The sequence below is a fragment of the Rhea americana genome, unplaced genomic scaffold (genome assembly GCF_003343005.1).
Source record: "Rhea americana isolate MKP2758 unplaced genomic scaffold, rheAme1 scaffold_62, whole genome shotgun sequence".
Classification (NCBI taxonomy): domain Eukaryota; kingdom Metazoa; phylum Chordata; class Aves; order Rheiformes; family Rheidae; genus Rhea; species Rhea americana.
Window position 1 is genome coordinate 4,404,630 of NW_028186779.1, and position 22,102 is coordinate 4,426,731.

Genomic DNA, 22,102 nt, shown 5'->3' on the forward strand with positions numbered 1-22,102 from the left:
TGTGCTTTTAATCACAACATATATCGATATCATAAACTACATGTCACAAGAGGAGCGGAATACTGTTGCCTAAACAACTCTTTTCCAGCACCTCCTGATTTTTGACTGATTTACTTTGTAAACTTAAAAAGGTTTCTTCYGTGTTGCATTTATTGTGTAAAGAGCTTATCTATGGGGGGAAATTGACTGGAACAACTACTGTGGGACAAAGTACCCCTCCACAGTCATTCTAAAATATTTTTTTTTGAATAAGAATGGCCACAAGGGAGGCTCTTCTGGACTAGCCATYGAGAAGTAACTTATTCTCCACTAGCTGTGTCAGTCAATTTTCCTACATAGGCAAAGGGTAAGTTTATGTATTTTTTTTTTAACATGAAGCATCTTATTTGTCTTCCTACAAGCTTGTCTACATGAGACGATTTACTGACAAAGCAATAGCAATATATTTATATCAGCATAATTGTATCTATATATATTTTATGTACTTACAGTTACCCACGTGGATATTTTTATTCCAGAATAAAAATATTCACATTGGGAGTTATACTAGCATAATTTTACCACTATACCTCTGCTAGTAATTTCCCCAAGTAAAGAATCTCTGAAGTAATTCAACCAAGATTTTTTTAAATCTCCCTTCACATAACAGTTTTCCAAGCTCTTCATAAGCTTACCTCAGTCATACATTTTACATCCTCAGTATAGCCTGTGCTATACTGTTATTCTTACTTGAAAAAAGTACATGCAGTATCTTTGAACAAGGTCATCCAATATACTCACATTTTTGAGATGTGCAAAAACTGTTAATGCTTCTTTTGTACACTTTTAACCTGTTGTTATTGTTATGTAAAGACCAAAGTTAATACAAAACTGGTAAGACTGGCAAGGTAATAGTGAAGAACTAAGATCTGTGTGATCTAGAGAAAGAGCTGATCAGGAGCTCAGCTGTTAAAATCCTAACACTGAAACTCAGTTATTTCACTTCAGYGTACTTCTCCCCCCCACACCCCAACACACACACATTTCACAGTTCTTTCTTGCTTAGACTGCGCAAGCTTTGCCTGGCAAGGAAGGTCTCTCGCTCTAGGTCTGCACAGCGCCTGGTTTGTAAAATACTTTGCTACAATAATGTAAGTAAACTAATGAAGAAGTAGCCTAACTAAAAAAAAGTAGGAGGGAATGCCCACCAAATTTGGAGTAACAGAACTCATTGCACTGATTGATTCAAAAATTCCTCATTTCCAATGAATATAAACTACATTTTAGTTTTAAGAATTGCACAATGTCCACAAAGTCAGTTAAGGGCTGCTAGCAYTTTTATGACCATTTTTAGAGTTGATTGCAATTTCTCAAGGAGTGTTTACCCTTAGCCACATCCATCACAGCACTTAGCAGTCCTTAACGGCAAGAGTCGCTGTAATTAGTAATAAACAATCTACTATATGGAAAAAAAGGAGGGAAGGTAGATCAGGAAACTCAGCAGGGAGGAGGACAGAGGGGAGAAGTAAGGAGAGCCAGGGAGCAATACTTACTGCTGACTAACTGGCCAACACTCAAAGCTGAAGAGGAGGAGGATGAGGAGGAAGAAGAGGAAGCCTGACGCACTGGGCTTTGAGACATAGATGCTTGATTGTGAGCCAAATGCAGGAGATTGGGTTGTGAGGCTGCTTGTCCCACTTGCGTCTGGGAGGGCTGATGGAGCTATATGTTAAAATGTAAAAATAGGTATTTAGAATATGAAGCAATAATATGAAACTTTCAATGCACCACCTCACCCTTCTATCTCCAGGGAACAAATCCTATAGGAACATTAAATACTATGGGCTCAGTTTAGATGACAGAGGGTTACAATAGGAGCAATCCGAGCTGCCTTGAGTTCTGACTTCCCATTTTTGCTCACTTTAATCAKATACTTAATCTAATTAGCAGCTAAATACTTGTTTGAAATGAGTGATGGGAGATATCTGACATTCCTAGCAGCACTGATTTAATAAATACATATCCTTACCTGTTTTCTGACTCATGCAGTCAGACCTCTACTCCCTACATAGATTCTCATACAAATCAGCATTGTTTCAGAGAAGTCCTTTCATACTCTGGGACCAGGGCCAAGAAGAGTGGGAATGGGGAAGACAAGATAGCGTAGAAGACTGTAGGAGAGGAATTATTTATGACTTTGGATCGAGCAAACAAATTAAAATGTTGAAATCTTATTTCCCAATCTATAAATTCATAGAATCATAGAATCAGTAAGGTTGGAAGGGACCTCTGGAGATCATCTAGTCCAACTAGTGCACACAGTGAAACTTCTGAACCCAACTCACACCAGAACTGGGCCAAGTTCTACATACCTAAGAAGTCTGGCAAGTAATGGTAGATGCAAATGATATGCTGCTAAATAGGAATCTGGCTTTATGAATTTTACAATACTGTAGGTTTTTCTTTAGGGAAAGAACTATTAATCCCCTTCTGCCTATAATGAACTTGCATGTGGGCTTAAAAAACTAAGCACATTTTCTGCTGCTGATTTTTACATAGAACTGCCTACAAATTTGAAGGGTAGTCTTTATACAGAATGAATTTACACCATAGATCTTACAGTTTTGAACAGGCTTCTTGTAATCTGGTACATCCTTATCAGAACCTAATACAGTAATACCTAATCCCAATACATTAAGATGACTGCTGTTTTTTATACCTCTATTCTGTGTTGATCTTGACCAAAAAAGATTGCAAAAACATACTAAAAGGTTTCACTTTTAAGTGACAGCCATTCTTTGAGCCCTCAGAAAGGGGAAAAGATGAAGGCCTATTTGGCCTTGCTCAAAGTCACTAATTTAAATCTAATTCTTGAGTTCTAAAGCATATAAATTTTTATCTTTTTCTGAAATAGTTTATTCAGTAAAATACCGAAGGTGCTGTACTCATTAAGAGTACTCAAGTTATACATAATATGCTTCTGAAACAGATAGAAATGACTCATGTTAAGTGGACAAAAAATCATACGGCATAGTAGATAAATGTATTTGATCACATTCAAGATGATACTTTTCTGTGGAATACACTAAACAATTTTAATGGCATTATTCTTGTTACAGATCTGCTTAAGACTGAATAGAAATTACAATTCCACCTTCTTTTACTTCCCATGTTGAATAATATAATACAAAACAAAACCAGCAGCTTTGAGTTACCCTTTAATTATGATGAAGATTATTTGTGTAAGTCAATGTCCAGTTTCTGACTTTAGTAGGGATCAATAAACAAAAACATTTTATTAACTTGAGGAGTTTTTAACAATTATTAAAAAAAGACACTGCATCAAAGGGATAGTAGTTAAGAAGGGCTGAAAGACTTCCAGATTTCAAATTCATACAAGCATTGGGCATCTTTAAAAACCTTTTCACTAAGGGTTGGATTTTATTTATGGATAGCTCCTAACCTGGAGTGTCCATTCATGTACTATAGGGTGCAGCCTACTCGCAGGGAAGCAATCCACCACGAGGGCTTACCTGCCCTCCTGGTGGCAGTAATGGCCTTCCCATGCATTGTGCCCACACCACTGCAGACTGGAGCTTTCAGGAATTGGACTGGACACAGACAAGGATTCGGGTCTGGGTCTGTTATCAGACACATTCTCTGGCAAAGCTAAAAATTTCAGTCTAGGTGAGGGAGGGAAAATATATTTAGACGGGTTATATGACTGGTTGGAACAGTGTTAAAGATATTAGTGTTTATCTAAGGGAATAGAGAAGGTATCAAATGATGAGAGAAGAGAAAATGCACTGACTATCTTTAAAAAGAAGGATCTGCAAAATTATAGACCAGTCAACTCCAACCCCTGGAAAAGTAATGACAAAAATAATCAAACAGTTTTTAAGCACCTGCAAGAAAACAAGGTACTAACAGACAACAAGGACTGTTAGGAACAAACTGTGCCAAACCAATCTGATCTCCCTCTAAGATAGGGTAATTGGCCTTCTGGACAGGGAAAAAGCAGTAGGTGGTTTGACTTTACAAGTCTCTTGACACTCCCTTGCGTGACATTCTTTATAACCCAAGGAAACATAGTTTAGATGAAACTACTGCCGAATAAATGCAAAAATACTAGAGAGCAAAACAGAGAGGGTACTTGTTAATGGTTTACTGTCAAAACAGAAGTGTGCATGAATGCTGTCTGTCCTGGTTCTGGCGCTASTCAGTATTTTCTTAATGACCTGGATGCTTACTAAATTCACACACCGATACCATGCTGGGAGGGATTTTTGATATGCTAGAACATAGGACTGGAATTAAAAATGATCCTGTCAATTTGAACATACCATCAGCAATGTGGTGCTGCAAAAATGAAGAAAAGGCACCTGCCATACTGAGCTGTATAAGCAAGAGCGACATCTGCCACGTATGTGCAGAATCTTCTCTTCTGCCAAGCACTGGAAAGGCTTCTGCAGGGGTACAGTGACCAGAGCTGGATGCTGCGCACCAGGAAAAATCTGGACYAAGCGGAGGAGAATAATTAGGGTGGCCAAAGGCCTAGGAGTTGTCTGAAGCCTATGCTCATCTGCAATGAACTTGTCATGTTTAATTTACAGATGGGGAAACTGAGTGCGATATGACACCCATCTCAAATATAGGCAAGGCTAATGAAAAGAGGAGAGAACGAGTTTGTCCTTTCCTACAGTGGACAGAAGGAGGCATAATAACTTGGAAGATTCAAAWTAGATGCTAGAAAAAGGTTTCTAACATGGCAGAGAAGCACAGGCATAAATTTCTGAGGGAACTTGTGGAGTCCCTAAGAGAGTGAAAGATTGTCAAGGGTAAGTTATACAAATATCAGTATAGCAGCTCTGCCTAAGAATAGCAGAGTGGACTGGATAATCTCTTGAACTCTGACCTTCAGCCTTAATTTTTTATGGTTTTATGTTATTTCCCATGAGTATTTYGCAGACAGAAATACATGACCATGTATGACATGGATGGTAAATTCAACACTTTCAGGCCACATTGGACATACTRTCCCTGCACAGATCAACTAAATTTGATGCTTCCAGGAAGCACCTAACCAAGTGCATATCTGCACTCTCTAGTTGTGCATGCACCATGAGCAACACAGCCACAGTCATTATGTAGCACATGCACAGTATGCTGTTTAAGTCTAGGAAACATCGGATTCTTTGCATATACATTGAACAATGCATTTGCAAATGTATTTTTGAAATAACTGGGATATCCAGAAGCTCTGTAGTTTCCTTATTAGACATTCAGTAGTCTTTGGTCAAATGTAAGAAATTCTCAAAATTTAGCTGGTCAAAAGGGATACAGCTAGTGAAGCCCAGATGTCCAGTGACAGCAATGTATAACAGAGATTCACATATTGCAGGTTTCTAATTCACCTCTTCCAAGGGAAAAGGAAGCAGTGGAACTGGAGAAACAGTAGAGTCACCTTAAGGACTAAGGGAAGGAGAATGCCATCTTTACCTCCCTACATAATTTCCACACCCCCCCCTGTTTTACAGGCATGATGGTTAAGCTGTAAATATTCTGCTTAAAGAACAATGATGGTTATCTATGACATGAAATTACATTAAAATACTCTCTCTCTTTTCATCCACTATAATTTCCATTCCAGGAATAGCTTTAAGGAGAGGCAATGATTAGATTATGAATTAGATGACAGAATCCATTCAAACTTGCAATAGCTGACTTTTCCCCAATTTTGGACACATATCTATAATATGAATTACATTTATGACTATTGTGCATTTTCCATCCAAAGACAGAAGGAGGCACAGAAATTACAGAAACAGTCACTCTAAGTGCCATTCTGTGTAGGTAGATATAGTAGACACRTTGAGAATGATGACTGTATGCAACACTGATTAGTACCTGGCAGGAAGGCATGTATGCACGCTACAGCTAGAGAAATAGGATGAATATGAGAAGCCTAAAGTGCAGCCTATTACTTTATAAGAATAAGCTGAAAAATGCAAAGGGCCTGATTCTTATCTCTTTTACATCAGTTTTACATGCTGCTGCCAGCARTGAAGGTAGTCTTGATTGATAATTGCAGAGGTGAAGAATGAGTTAGGTTTGCAGGACTGAATTGCATTCTTAAATTATGTATGTAATATATTCCCACTCTTGGGATGGCTGACTGGAAACTTGTAGTAAAGCCTCTTTATGAAATCAGAGATGTTGTTACCTGCACCCAGAAGGTTACAGGATAGTGATAGAGTAGCAAGGTATTCTGCATAAGCAAAGGAAAGAGAGAGTAACTACATGGAAATAGAGAACAAACTTTTGGAAGAACGATGTCCTTTATGATAACAGAAGTGTTACTGATCTTAYAGTGAGCCTGGACAAACCGCAAGGGCAAAAATATGGCCCTAATGGAAGAGAGAAGAAAGTAATGGCTTTAAATTGCAGTAAAGGAGGCTTAGGTCAGACATTACAAAAACCTCTCTAATGTTAAGGAGAGTGGCCTAGGTTGCCTAGGGATGTTCGGGAATCTCCATCACTGGAGGTTTTTAAGAATCGGTTAGACAAACATCTGTCAAGAATGATATAGRGACAGTTGATCCTGCCTAGGGGGAGGGGATGGACTACATGACCTCTTCAGGTCATTTCCAGTCCTATTTTTCTGTGATTCAGTGAAAAGGAAATCTTGAGATGAGGAAAACCAACAAATTAGAGAAGACAGAGGTGAAAAAGACAAATATAACAAAGGGGCAGAAGAGATGAAACTAAGAGGGGTGGCACAAAGAGCAAGAAAYACATTTCAAGCAATCTCTTTTACGACACAAATAAAGAATTTCAATTTTTTTCTGAWGTCAGCTAATGCTTCCTGTGAGATAAAGATATTAGGGCTACTAAGGACTAAAGCCAATAGAAAGTGTTGAAAAATAAATAAAGATTTTGATGTAAAAAGGCATTCCCAAATACTTTGAAATGCCACCATAATGCCTTGCAGAAGTAGTAGTTTAGGTTTTTTTATGCTTCCATTCTTCCTGTAAGCTGAGTTCTCTACCCAGTCTAAATTTCCTAACATGTGTCAAATGTTCGTTTCTGAAAAAGGGCCATAGTGTACTATTGCCATTGCTTGACTCTAGAGCACCATGGCAGAGCAAGCTCGCCTTTAAACCTACTCATACTGCTTGACAAGGCACAGTTTTAAAAAATGTCTTCTTAAATCTTCCAGCAAATTGAAAGAACAAGTTATTACACATATCGATACTCATTGCATGCCAAATGCCAGAATGTTTTCCCTGTGGTCCAAATACTGTACCCATCACCTAATCTAGTGTACTCGATTATATTCAGGGAAACGTGAAAAACAAAAGTGCCTTCTACTCTGGCCAGAAAAGAGTCCAGTCTTAGGCACAGCTCCATGCACATGGACTCATACTGTGCAGGAGTAACACATTACAGGCATAAATCATTGCAGAATGAAACCTATATTTGACTTTTTAAAATATGAAAGCTATTTGATGCTTTTAAGTATCTTCTCTCTCAGAAATACAGTAAAAGGGACCTCTATACACCCTGCTCAGGCTAATAGCACAGGTGGATTTGGAAATCAGCATGAGAAAGCTCTTAAGAGTCCACGCAGGTTGTGCACATGCTCACATCAAAATGAAGACAACAGCAGAGAAGTGCTAATATACTGTGGACATAATTTGGGATAGGACAAGTAGAGAGCTCTTTGTCAGCATTTGCCTAAGTGCCCCCTTCAAAGCCTTATTGTGGGGCTAGAACAACATTCAAAATATAAGCTGTAAATGAAGGTCTCGAGGCTCTCTAAATGAGGCTGAGGACACAGCTGGGCTTCTGCAGAAGTTATAATTTTATATGTAAATCAGATGCATCAGTCATCTCTCTGACCCCCATCAGGACTGATGTAATGTCACTGCTATGACATTAATGTAATGTATAATGTATAAATGTATAGGTAAGTGCATAATTCAAAAGTAACAGTAATGTTCCTACAGTGAACAGTACTTTACTTTCTCTGTGCCTCAGTTCCTTAGAATAACTACTGTAATAATATTTTCCTGTACCCAAAGGTGTGATRTAGTTATATTGACTTTTTTGATATATTCGTGTTCTACAAGTGCAGATGACGTAAAGAACACTGATCAGGAAGAGACCTAAGTCAAGTGTCTATGCTATGGCAGGAAAAAAACTGATGCAGTCTCTTGTAGCAGTAAATAGTATGATGGTCTTGACTTTCAAGACCATTTTATCCATGGAATTGTACAAAGGAATATGGAGAACATCACTGCAATACTAATGATGGAGAGAGGAAGAGAAAGGAGAAAAATTGTCCCCCTCATGACTGAAAGTCGGATATTATGAAAAGCAGAAAGAAAAACAAAGTTGGATTGAGACAACACAATTTAGTGGCTGTGCTCAAATAGAAAGAAAGAAGAGTGCAGTTTTCATAAAACTAGACAGCATGAAAGCAGTAAGAGCATGGCAGAGAAGAAGTGATTGAGAGCTGGTTAGATTTTAATGGACGAGAGGAAGATAATGCATGAAGTTGTTATAACGAGATGGTGGAGTGTATGTGGTAGGTTGAGACTGCAGAAGGAAAACTCTTCTGGCATGAAATCTGGAAAGTGGATGTATAGAGAATGACCACAGGCTCATCTGGGAACTGCCTATGGCATTTCAACAGCTAATTTGGAGCATGATAGGCAATGACAACAAAAACAAGGAACTGACTGCACAAGAAAATGCTGCCTAGTAGCTCATTTTTTTGTGTTGGAGTTAGCAGGAGCCCAAAGCTGGTACTGCTGTAAGACCCAATGAAATATGAAAAGGTCTGGCAAGCACTGCAGATAAAACAAGATTGAAGTGAGATTACCRGCCAGATTTATTGAATCTACTATGTAGAAGGAAACAGCCAGACAACAGCGAACAGGGAACCATCTTGGTGAGGTATACTGGAAAATAATACAACAGGTAGAAGGTGCTTTTGGGTTTCTCTGCACCAGCAAATAGTTTTGAACACAGCAATTATTAGGAAAGCTAACTTAAGAAATTCATGAACGGGAAAGTGTTTTGAATCCAAMTGGTCTCTGACACCTGGATTCCTCTTACCTAACTTCACTCATTTAACAATTTATTTTTAATCCTGAAATAGCCATCCTAATTTCCTCTTCAGTCAATGGAGAAAATAGATACCTTAAGGTACCTATTAGAGATTCAGCTTATCTAAAATGATTCTTTCTGGGCAGCATGGATCACCTTCTTTCTTTGCCTATCTTCTTTGTCTCTAATGGAAATCTAGTTGCTAGCTTTCACCAAACACCTAACTGTTTCACGGGTAAAGTTGAGCAAGGTGAATTCTGCCCTAAATTTCTGACCCTTGTAAGACTCCAGTTCATGGTACAAGTTCTTCTGGCGGTCATGTTGGTCTAAACATGTGCTAAAGATACAGAAGAACGCCTTAAAACAAGGTTTTCAAATCTGGAAGTAAAATGACAATATTAATGATTTGCTACAACAAGCTCAGTTGCTCTTGGAGAAAAATATGCTTTTAGCCATATAACATATCCCCTCTCAGAGGCATAAAGGAAGCACAGAAGTTAAGGCTACACTTCTAATATAGGATATAAACAGCTTAAAAAAGAAAGAAACACAAAATTAGAGAACAGAACATCCTTTTTCAAGGAAGGGGTATGCAAGGGGAGTCCAAAGGATTCATATCAAACTTTGTTGAATGGTTTTAGCAAGCAGTAAGACAAGCTGGTGACACTGAAGCAGCAGGAAGCATAGATTTTCTTAGGTTAGTACAGAAAACCATGAACCATCCTGACCAACCTACAGAACCTGGGGAGCATTATGACAGACAAAACACATAGCAGAAAGGTGCAAAATAATTCACATTAGAAGGAACCATTTCAGTGACTCACATGGTAACAATCAGGGAAGCACAGATGCACCATGGTGGATACGTCTGTCTATTGAAAAAAACTGCTCAATGATCAGAGACAGAGAAAGAGCAGAATGTTAGGCTGTACTGAGATAAAGACAGACAATAACGCTGAAAATATTGTAATGTTGTTATGTAAATCAGTGATGCATCCTCACTGTAATCATGGCATTCAGTTCTGATCACAAAATCTCAAAGAGATTATTGTGGAAATTGAAATGGTTGAGAGACAGGCAGTAAAAAATATTAGAAGCACAGGAAAACTAGTTTATGACAGAGRTAAAAAAGACAAGGACTATAACAGGAGTATGAACATTTACCCTCTTTAGAAAGCCATTACAAACTCTAGGCGAATTCTCAGTGTGTATATCGGTGATACTGTTTAGATTAGTAAAAAATCTTGGAAAACTGTAAAAGCACTGAAGCTGTAACTACTGAATATAAAGAGGAACAATCTCTACTGTGTGTAGTTTAAAGAACATAAATCAGAAGCTTCTGTTTATTCTCTAAAACTAGAGCAATAAGGTTACAATGGGTTGCTTCTGTACATTAAAAAGTAACCTATTTACAACACAGAAAAAGAAGCACTGCTTTACACTACACATAAGTAATCTATGAACTCATTTCCATGAGAGGACATTTAGGTTTTAGTCTGTAAAGTTTAAAAAAGTTGTATGAATAAATAACTAATGTAGMCTACCTATAGTAAAGCTCACTAAAGACAATAGCTGAGGCATTTAAGTCTTCAGGTTTTAGGCAAAAAGTAAGCACAAACACATCACGTTTAGCAACTGAATTAGGCTGCACAAGTTCAATTACTGTGACTTGGCCAGCAAGCAGTAGCTTACTACCATTGCTTGCAATCACCTGCTCTTTTCCCTTTCTCCTGTAGTACATTTCTAAGAAAATGATAAGTCRGAAGTTAAGCTAAGATCATCTATAACTGGAACATTTTACTACATTATTTATTTCCTCACTTATTTCTGTGTGACATTCTCAAACTTTTCCAAAACTTGTCTTGTACTTTATTTTTCCCTTCTGAAGCTTCTTTCATCAAGTTACAAGACACCAAATGCTGTGTGACACCATGATAAAAAATATTTTGAATTCCTGCTGAGCCCTCTGAGTTTGAGCATTCAGTTCTTCTGAAAATGAGGTTTTGAACTTAGGAGTAAATACRCTATCATTAGCCAAACACAACAGTTTAGTAAGTTGCTACCCAGGCAGTAAGATAAATTCAGAATATCCTTATAAAATGTATAATTCCATTTACTTTKCAAACAATATGGCAGTCAGTATTGTACTATCTCATTTGCTTTTTAATGTTCATAAGTATTATTTCTRTGAAGGGGATCTAGCTCTCATGCATCAATTCTGCTGCTGCTGAAATCAATGGCAAAATTTCTTCTGACATTAGGCGCCTTCAGTAAAAGCAGAACAACCAGTAGAGGGAGCACAAATACACAGAAATCATTTTATGTAGCTCCTATAAAAACGATAATGTATAATTTTTTTTTCATAGAGTATTTGTATTATTTTTTCCCCGATCAAGAGTACTTTTTAGATGGRGTTTCAACAGATGAAGATAAGGAGGGTATGTGCTGTTGGTAGCCCTTCCTGCAGCCTCCTGCACCTTACCAACTGACTGCATGAGAAGCACAGGCTGGACTCTCCAGGACCGATCTTAGGGAAACAGTATTTTCTAATCACACAGCACTGCTCGGTATACCAGGGGAGCTCTTTTCGTAGGACGACACAAGGCAYACCTTTGACTCTTGCACATGACCAGAGCTCTGCTTACCCGCAACCTGTGCAAGTTGGTAATCTGTTCTGTGTACAGCACCCGAGCACTCAAATTGGGTGAACCACTGCAGTATAGCATGATATGGCTAAATAGCGGCTTTCCAACTCGAACGCCATCTGTCCTTCAGCAAGCTGCCCCCTTCAGCAACAGTTTGTCCCTTTATGTGAGCCMAGTGCCACTAGCAGTGCAGAAAAGGGGTGCATCTCTGCCCCCTCTCCGCCCACTAATTTTACCGGCAGACTTTGCCTGGAAGAGGTTGTTTTGCTGCAGGACTCAGGAGGGAYCATAGCTGTGCCAGAAGATGTGTTGCACTGCAGGTAAGACGGTCCCAGAGAATAATACAGGACCTCTGTTCTCCCCTTAGCTCTAAATTTCATGGCTTTCAAATGGCATCCCAGGATTGTGATGGGTTTTGAGAGCTTCCCTTCATAAAGGAGGGAATCTCATCAGGGGATTGACTTAAAAGAAATAAACAARCAAAAAACCGAATGTGAACTGCTGAACTTTTTAGTCCATAGTCAGGCTTTCTAGCATTGGAGAATACACAGCCTGCCCTCCATGCATCCTTCTTTGTTTAAAACCATATATGTACAACAATTGCAAAAGCACTTGCCAGTTGTGTAAGTCTGCTCCCATTAAAGAAAATAGAGGCAGATAAATRCCAAGTACTTTGGAAAATGCCTCTGCTAAATAYCATAGAGGATAGGATGACAAAAAGAGAATGTACCTATTTGGATGTGAAATATCTTCAAAACAAACAAMCAAAAAATTTGTCTTGGAGATCTTGATTTGGAGTTCATGTGGCCCTGGGATTCACTCAAACCTACAAAAGGCTGCTACCTAGGACTGGAGGTGTGGGCAGGACTAGCGAATAAGTACTACCAGCAATAGAAATGCTAAGTGGAACATTTAAGTGAGTGACACTTTYATAAGCACTTTTTTGGCAATCACATTTGTTGACTTTTCCACCCACAATTTCCTCTCTTTCAGAGAAAAAAAGGTGACATTGCAATTCTTCACTCTACAGGTRTAGACAAAATTAACTAATTTGACTTTAGAGAACTATAAAAAGAACTACAGAAATTTCTTCAGACCTCAGTGAAATTGCTGCACCCATCCTGAAGTTTGTGAACTACCTTGTGCTTCCACTGAATAATAATTTGTCTAAAAATTTGTTCTGCTTGTGCAGTTAGGCACACACACTTCTACTTTTCCAGTGAAAAAGGCTAATAATTTCATGTATTTTTGTTCCCTTCACACATTCCAAAACATTTCAAAACCCAGTCTCCTGGGTGACCATTAACCAAGGAACTGAACTTTATGGACCAGATGGGTCTCTCCTGTCTCACATTCCTACCTCAGAGATAGAAGTAGAGAGAAAATTTCTCAGCTGGCCCTACATACCTTTAAAAGAAAAGAAAAAACCCAACTGGATAACCCTGAATGTATGAATTCTTTATCTGATCTACATTATAATAACACATATAACATGCATTTCTGTACTAAATATAATAGATTTCATCTTTTGATAGTGAAAACAGAAGAATAAAGTGGAAGTTTTTAGAAAGGTCATGAGAGTCAGTGAGAAATAGAWGATGATCCTCCTGTACATTTGCTTTTACAACMATTCAGACTACAGACACTTTACCTGTTGGCCTGGTTTGAGTGGGGATAGTGTTATTCCCTGGGTGTTGATCACTGGGAGTATCTGGTTGCCGATGACAGTAGCAATGATCTGACCCTGGGCATTGGTCAATAACTGTGGAGTAATCGGCTGCACTTGAAGGCCCTGGGCTCCACCTGCTGTCTGGTTGGASGGGACTGGATTAGGCATCAGTGGGATTGTTCCTATAATCTGGAGAAAATAACACAGAAACACGAGTATTTGTCATGTGTAATTACTTGTTTTATGCACATCAAATCAAACTTAAATGAAATATATGCAGAGAGACATATAAGACAGGCTGATGGYGGAGACCAAACCTTTCCTTTACTGTGAAGATTAGGACTTTCAAACACATTTGGTGAGTCACATATCACTTAAACATCTTAGCACTGGCCACTGTCACCCCCAACAAATCCCCTGTGACTAAAAGTGTATGAAACAAAGTTCTGGGCCACCCTCTGGCCCTTGGGTGATGCTTGTTCCTATCTCTCATGTGTAGGATTAATGAAAGTGAAATAATGCAAAAGTCTGTCCCATTTGTCCTGCTTTCTACAATTCATCCATACAAAGTTATTGACTGTGAACTCATGTGTCTATGTAATTTTCATTGATTTGCTGTAACCTAGCACTTTAGCTGACCACCTATTACTCCATGTGATCTCAGTGAGGAACAAAGAGATACTGGTGCCTTTCAGGATATGGCTCCTAAAGACGTGTTCATTAAAATATGACTTCTTTTGGATGACAGCTAAGTAGTGCAATACAAAATGGGAGAGCTGGCATTAGAGAGCACATTTTAGCTAACATTTCTGGGGCAAATACTCTCAGAAAGTGACATTTCTGACATTTGAGAATACAGTGATTTCCTAAAGCRTGGGCATACCTATGTAAAACTAATACTAGGATAAGATGTCAAACATACTGTAAGAAAGATTCTTATTGAATCAGTGGCTAGGTTGAAGAAAGTTACTGTRCAGTATGAGAGCATCTGAAACAAACTTCTGATGAAACTTGTGAATAAAACCAGACTTCTTTTTCAAAMAATGAATGGAGCTGGAGTCAGAGATCTGTGTTGTGTTCTTTTATCTTTCCTGTTGTAATAATACCATTTTGCTCACTGTGTCTTCTCTGATTTTCTCTATCATAATAGCCCAAGAAAACATCGACCTCATTGTAAAACTTCTAGCTTTCCCTCTCCAGAGCCCTTAGTTCCTTTTCTTTACCCTCCAGATCCATCACACCGCAATGTCCCTGGCTCCCACCCATGCCTCTTAGGTCCCCCACTGATACGCTCCCAGTTCCCTCATGTCCCTTATCRTGTGTTTTGACTAGCCTAGACCTATTTGGTTGCTAAGAAAGAGGATGGATTATGGTTGAGTTGTCCCTCTTTTTCCTCAGCAGGGATATTAACAGAGTTGCTTTCTTCAATCCATCTGCTGATTTTCGTTCAGTTCAGGAACTTAGTATCTTTTTAGATCTCTTTATTTCTGATAAATTTCATTGATATTAGCCAATTGGTTCAAAGCCATTAGGTATGGTACAGAGAGATGGATGGATGGAAAGAGAGATGGATAGACAGCATTATTCATGAGACTCATTTCCTCAGTAAATCGGGCCAAACTGTTTTTAATGAAACTTGAAGGAAAATCTGTCTCCAAAACAAAACCATACAATTCCTATTGATTTCAGCTATTRATTTATATTATATCAATGAGAAATGCACAATACAATATAAAATTAAAATAACTGTTTAGTGAAAACACCAGTGGCTTTGTGGGCAGGCCACTGAATTTTTTTCTGAGATTGTAAAACTAGATGAACAACTTTGAATCTCTTGCCAAGGATTAAAAAAAAAAAAAAACACGTATGAACTGAGTTATGAAGAATAACAGGTATATGCTAAGACCTCTGCTTATTTAAATCCTGGGAGATGATACACAACAMCACCAGCAAATCCATCCCTAATAAACCATCACACAGAGATAGCAGACTAACACAGTCAGGCATACCTGGAGGAGCGTGAGCCTCTTTTCAGAGATCACCCTCTTCTTTACCATCATTAGGCTATGATAGTTCTCAATCAGGTGACAGTGTCCCAACGCGTTACTGCTCCTTCAGCAGACAGAGCCTGCTCACATGCCTCCATGTAGGCTCAATGGTGAAATGCAACGTGATAACTTAAATCCCAGTGCACTCAGCTGTGGTAGCTCAGYTGACACTGGTAACTCCTGGACTCATCATCACTTTACCAAACTCACCCAGTCAATACAAGTCTGGATGAGAAGACCAGAGAACCATAAATAAGATTAGGACAGCTCTCCTGTGCAAAGGCCTGGCAAAATGGCAATCACACCTATTAAGCTATACTATAAGAGCAGYATATATCAAAAGCATTCAAAACACTGTAGAGATACTATTTAATTTCTCCTTAATGCATTCCTCAAAGGTAGGTAGATTCTATAAAGATTATTAGCCCTGTTTTACAGAGCATGAAAGTGAAACTGAAAGGAGCATTGTCAAACACAGGTTATATTTTGAAAGTTGGCCTTCTACATTGGAATTGCCTGTGAGTGTGTTTCTGCAGACCACAGTACTGTTAGGCCTTTTTAAGGTTTCCCTAGCTGAACTGCAGCTGTTTTGCAGCTCATGTGAGAAGATGGCTCTTCCCTGAGGATGGAGGCATTCATAGGGATCACTGTTAGATTTCAGAGTATTTTCTAAATTCTGACTTTTCGCATGAATTAGATGCAACTTTCCTATAGTACAACATGTAAATTTCTCCTAGTGCTCATCGCCTGCAATATTTATTRGTCACAAATATATTCCTTCACTTTTAATGTATGTCACCAAACAAATGGAATAATCCTTCTTAACTTTATCAGCAGAAATGTAGCAAAGGCCTTCCCTTGCTTTACCATGTCAGTAAAGGACACAACCTTGGAGTGGCATTACTAGGCCTATAACTTGAACKATCAAGGTCCTAATCCCAGCAAAGCAAAAAATGCTGTGCTGGTGTTATCAGTAATAGAAATSTTTGCATCCACATTTAAAATGCATTTCTTGGACTGCATTTGGATATTYTGCAGAATGACAGTGCTGAAGTGGACAGTTTGTAAGGTCAGAAGCAGAAGGCTATCTATATACATTAATGTGTGTCACATACCATTCTGTACATGGCGCACGGTACGTGCACACAGCCAGAACAGGAGCTGGGAGAGCGTAGAGCTATAAAAGARGGTCCAGAAGGACAAAGACACAAATACTCCAAGGAATTCGGTGTTACCATAGCAGCTAGGGGTAAACCTGAATGGGAAATAGTTTTCCCATTCTGTAAGACTTATCAAGATTTCATATTTTTTTTTCATTTTATACCAAAATGAAGAAAAATCTTGTCTGGTAAAAATCAGAAAGCCACCTGTCCCTGGTTAACCGTCAGGGCTACTTTTTAGGGCATACATCTTCGATATGGCTAAACCCAGATTCAGGTTTCTGTACCCATTACCAAACACCTGAACATCTGGACTAAAAGGCTTCTCTGATTCAAAATGCTCAGCTTTGTATGAATAAATAAATTATTCTTTGGGCAGGAAGACTGAGTCTGCATGTCCCACTCAAACCCTTTGTGAGTGTCCTGATTTGGGGCCAGATCACTCTTTCTCTGATTTGGTGAGAAATTCCACTGTGATCAGCACTTTAGGAAGACAATTTATGGTTTTAACACATACAAATTTCTGACAAAATAAAGCACAGTCATGCCACAGGCTTGAGGCACCGGCCTGTGACAGTCCAGACCATTTAAATGTCAACAAGTTCCCTCATGTGGTTGTATTGGTCCTTTCCAACTGGTGCTATTTCAGATGATATTCAAGCACAGTTCAGGAGAGCACGCGACAGTAACGTACCCCATAAAATACTCTGGAAGACGCCACTCTCTTCTGAAAGAAAGAGAACTGAGGTACATGGCTATAAGCCCTAGTATGCCACTCGGCTTCAAAGCCAAGAAACAGTGAGTGCTCTGTTTTATTTTGTTGGAATACAGAGACAGCACAAGAAGCTTTTTACTCTGCTAAGATTTGAACTCAAATTTCTAAACAGTTCCACCGTGTCAAGCTCATTCTTGAGAGAAAAACACATCCCTAAAATTCCTCATGCCACAAAAATACAATTAAAAAGGAGAGTTTTCTTTTTTAAGCTACGTGTATGTTTCACTGTTCCTTTCGTACCTCACACAACTCAATGCAAGTGCTTTGTATTCACAGTAGAATTGCAGAACAGGTGTCATGTATGAAATAGCAGATAGTTTCGACAGTGCAAGGGTTAACTCAAGGAAGCCCCTTTGAACACTTCCTGAACCTTTGATGGAGCTGGGCACATCAATCTGCAGAGCACTGTTGATTAAAATAAACTACACCTGCTTGTATCTGGCTGATGTACAGGGCCCAGATATAGTCAAAAAAATGTAGTACAGAGGTCGAATCAGGACTCCAAGTGAAATATTTAATGTTAATTCAGATCTCAGCTTTCTTAGGAAGCCAAAGCTTTGGTCCATTTCTTCTGAAAACACCAAGACTGTAATCCTGGCCCTGTTCAAGTGACAGAGAGTACTGCCAGAAGGCCTGGTAGAGTCAGATGTTCACCTCCAGTATTCAGCACAAGTCTTTTATTTTTGCTCATAGATTAAAAGATAYATCAAATGCCTCTTTAGAGAGCAGCTTTTACAGATGTTACTTTGCTTTTCTATGACTGCCAATATTAAATAAATTTCAAGGATCAGTTGTTCATTTCTAACTTCAAAGGAAACTTAGGGTGACTTTTAAAGAACATTTGATTGTTTTGCACTGATTAATCTGTTAATGCCATTTTAGCTGTCTAGGATTTCAAAAGATGACTGAGATCAAGCTCCTAAAATCTTACAACTTGAGTATGCCATTGCCAAGACAACTTTTGTGAATAAGTGTTACTCATGTGAAATAAAGTTGTAAGGCTTGGCTTGCAGATGAAGTTAATTTGTTGATCTCCTACTCACCATCTGTGGCCTCAGTGGTCTTTGCCTAGATAGTCCTATGAAATGTAAATGAAAGAATAAGCACACAGTTAATGTGCAGGTAAAATTCCAAAGATTACAGTTGACCGTGCAGGGAAAAAAAATGCCCAACCTCTCAGCATCTCAGCAGTGTCCACAAGTGTTACTCCAAAGGACAGGCTAAGTAATGCCCTAGYCCTGGTAAATTGATGTGTTAGTCACCACTTGCACTGTTACATAGATTTTATTCCTCCCATAATTTGCTTTGCTCAGTAGCAGTTTCATCTTAAAATGAAATGAAAACATCTGATGCCTTAAAAATGATGGAGTATGGAGAACAACACTGGAAAATCTATTTTTATCCTTGACTGACAACACATTTTCATTTTCAGTTGGTTTTGTTGACTACTTAGTTTGCTAGTCTTGGCATGCGTTAGCACTTTCTGGCTGTGGCACATGCCGATGTCTCAGTTCTGCCACGAGGAACCTGAGCTGTAACTGGAGCTGACAGGCTAAAACTGTGGGAAGAAGCTGAGCAACTGCTCAGCACCTGTGGGACTGAATGTCTAATTGTAGTCCCATTTGTGCCGCAGATATAAAAACAGATGTTATGTGACTGTGTGAAGTCCTCCTTGCTAATTTCCCAGCAGTGAATCTTTTCTTATGGTTCCAAATAAACTTACCGTGTTTTGACATTCTAAAAAAAGACACTGTGAAACTCTAAAATGCAGCATTCAACTGCTTTTATTAAATTCTCCTCCCTCTCCCCTCTTCAGAAACAGGGATGCTTCCTTGCTTGGTTGTTCTCCTAGCACAAACAAAGAAATATTGCAAACTGTAGCCAAACRAATGGTTCAACAGCTGTCTTTGTTTCTGCTGTGAAAATGCTAAATAAAATCAAAGATACTGACTACAGTAGGCTGTTTCTGCTGTCAACCAAGTCTGACATAAACCAAATACTGTCAATTCTTCTGAAAAATATCTTCAAGTATTAAAAGGAAACATTTTCTTCAATRGCATCATCAAAATGTGCTTCTCTGAATTTATCAGTGTTACAGTCCTTTAAACATTGAAGGTTAATTATTCAGTTCTGAACCACAGAAAAATAATATATAAAAAACCAGACAAAAAAGTAAAAAGAAAAACAGAAGAATTGTTCAGTAAATGAGGCAAACAACCATACAAACATAAACTAACTTAACATTTCAAACTATGAACAGACAATGCATGAAAGCCTTACACTTAAGTAGTGAGAATTGCCAAGCTGGTGTCAGGAAGGAGAGATGGCCAATAATAATAAAAAAACTCCTCTGAACTGATGTTGTACAGATACTACAGCATTACCTAAAGTAGAGCAGCTTTACTTTTAAGAGCACAAACCCTTCAAAATCATATAATTCCTTTTAGCCTTGACACTAGAGGCTGCGTATTTTTCTCACAGTTCACAGCTAACAGTCAATGGCCACCAGATACGAAATTGTTATGCTGTTTCCCATCACCTGCACGAGGTTACAGAACAGGGCTCATGCTCCGCTCTTGTCTGACAAGAGCCAGTCATGTTCAGCAGTGAGAAGGGCTTCCTCCCCTCTATCCCCCACGCACACACGCTTTTGGAAGCGGGAAACATCAGCACTCATGATCACATTTACTTTTAGATGCTTAGTTATGGGAGATGATCGGTATTTCAACAAAACTTGACYTTCCAGACATAGCAGATTTGCCCATGAGCAGGAGGAAATTTATTAACAGTATTGCTTACTGATCTTGGAGAAGTGATTACAGCACATCTTAATCTGGTTCCTGAGATGGCAGCGCAGTTAGGACAGCATGGGGTGTAGGGGCAGGTTTAGGAGTAGAGGGATAGTGTAGCAGTTATCATCACATCTGCTTTACATGCTGAAGGTCCTGGATTCAAGCCCCAGTAGAACCAGCACAAGGAAATCTTTGGGAGGCTGGACTAGATGATCTCCGGAGGTCCCTTCCAACCTTACTGATTCTGTGATATTCTGTGACACAGGGGCTTGGCTGGTTACTATCGCTCTGGCAGTTTCACTATTATCAGGACCTGAGCCACCTAAATTAAAACTAGTTCATAGAYGTTTACACATGCTGCAATCAACTTTTGGCTGCAAAGTAGACAGTATCAGAATATTTGTTAGATACTTTTGATCTGGTTATACATAACCTTCTCTTCCCATGTCCTTCCACTGTTGATGGAATTCTCTGAACCATCATGGGCCTATAATATTTGTCCTAGCTGCCTAATATTTTGCAAATAACAAGCTGAAAAAGTCTGTTGTTCTGACAAAGCCTGGTGATAATTCAGGACAGTGGTTTAATGCTCTGTCTCATCCTGCTAATGTTAGTAACACACRCAACTGCTCGTAACTGGTTGTGCACCCTCTGTGGATGGAATCTAATTAACATTTTGTAAATAACTTTGCTCATTTCTTCTGCCTTTGGTGATCTGTCTTCATGGCAGATGTATGCCATTCCTGCTTTGCTTTGGAAATGAACTTATTTGGTCTAAGTTATTTTATCTGTGAACCTAAGAGAAACTTTCAAATACATAGTGCAAAACAACACTAGCAAATATTTCCATGCAGCATAGAACAACACACAGCACAGTACATCACATCTCCATCACAGCCGCTCACCACTTGAGTTTTCTTCAAGTAGTCTTTGGCCATTCTTTATGTGTCTGCTGAGATATGAGGCATCAGCAATGCCYGTGATTAAGCTATTCGCTCAGAATAACACAGATATTTTAAATAAAAGTATGGTTGAGCACTGTTATGCCAGAAGTAGKATACCAGGCTGACTGTCCAGAAATAGGCCCATCCTATGGCTGTTCAGTTCAATGGCACTCCAAAGTGAAGCAAATGCCCATTTGAATTCTTTCCTTGCCCATCCAGTAGGGAGTTCAGTACTGTAACACAGTCTTGGCCACGACAACCTTATGACTCAAGCTGCTAAGTCTGTGGTGGCACTACGGGTGGCTCCATTCTTTGTGGGCCAAATGCTATAAGCTGCTTAGAGATTTTTAAGCTTCTAGCCATCCTAACATGTCATTCTCAGATTCTGTATGAAAGAAGCATTTGTAATTAGAAAACCAGGTGATAACCACAGTTTGAGGTTCATCAGCATCACACTATAGAAGCCAAAGTGGGCTCTTATTGCAGATTATATTCAATAAACCATTAAAATAATATGAGAACTAGAAAATGAAGATGAGTGAAGCATATTTAACTCACCAAGAATTTGCTCAAGCACCRATTTTTAGGCTCTTGATGGTTAGAGAAACTAACACATCTTGTAGGGTTAAGCTCATTTGTTCTAGTTTTGCAAGGTCATCAGCTTACAAAAGTTACTCTAAGGAGATACTTTATAGGAGAAAATTTACGGAGAGAATGACTGAGGAAAGGAAAAAATACTGAAGATCTGCAAAGGATTTTTTAGCCTCTGCACAGCTGTCCCATTCTTAATCACACGTATACTATATAAATTGTAAACATACACATCCACCTAACCAATGTATACATATATACTCTATTACCTACTGATATCAATAAACCTGCCCATATATACTTACTATGCTCTATACATTATCAGTCTATGTACTGAAAAATCAGAAGTATGAAATAAATATAAGCTCCTTTTACAGACCACTTC

The 22,102-nt window shown here is 38.8% G+C and overlaps 1 protein-coding gene across 1 annotated transcript in view; it reads right to left on the minus strand.

Annotated features, from left to right (window-relative positions):
• The window catches only part of POU6F2 (POU class 6 homeobox 2), a 314,269-nt gene that overhangs the window by 11,450 nt on the left and 280,717 nt on the right, over nt 1–22,102 (minus strand). Inside the window, exons 7-8 of the mRNA XM_085320198.1 lie at nt 13,390–13,596; nt 1,533–1,701 (exon numbers count right to left, since the gene is read on the minus strand). Of these exons, the coding sequence (XP_085176324.1) occupies nt 1,533–1,701; nt 13,390–13,596 (376 nt within the window). The remainder of the gene's footprint in view (nt 1–1,532; nt 1,702–13,389; nt 13,597–22,102) is intronic.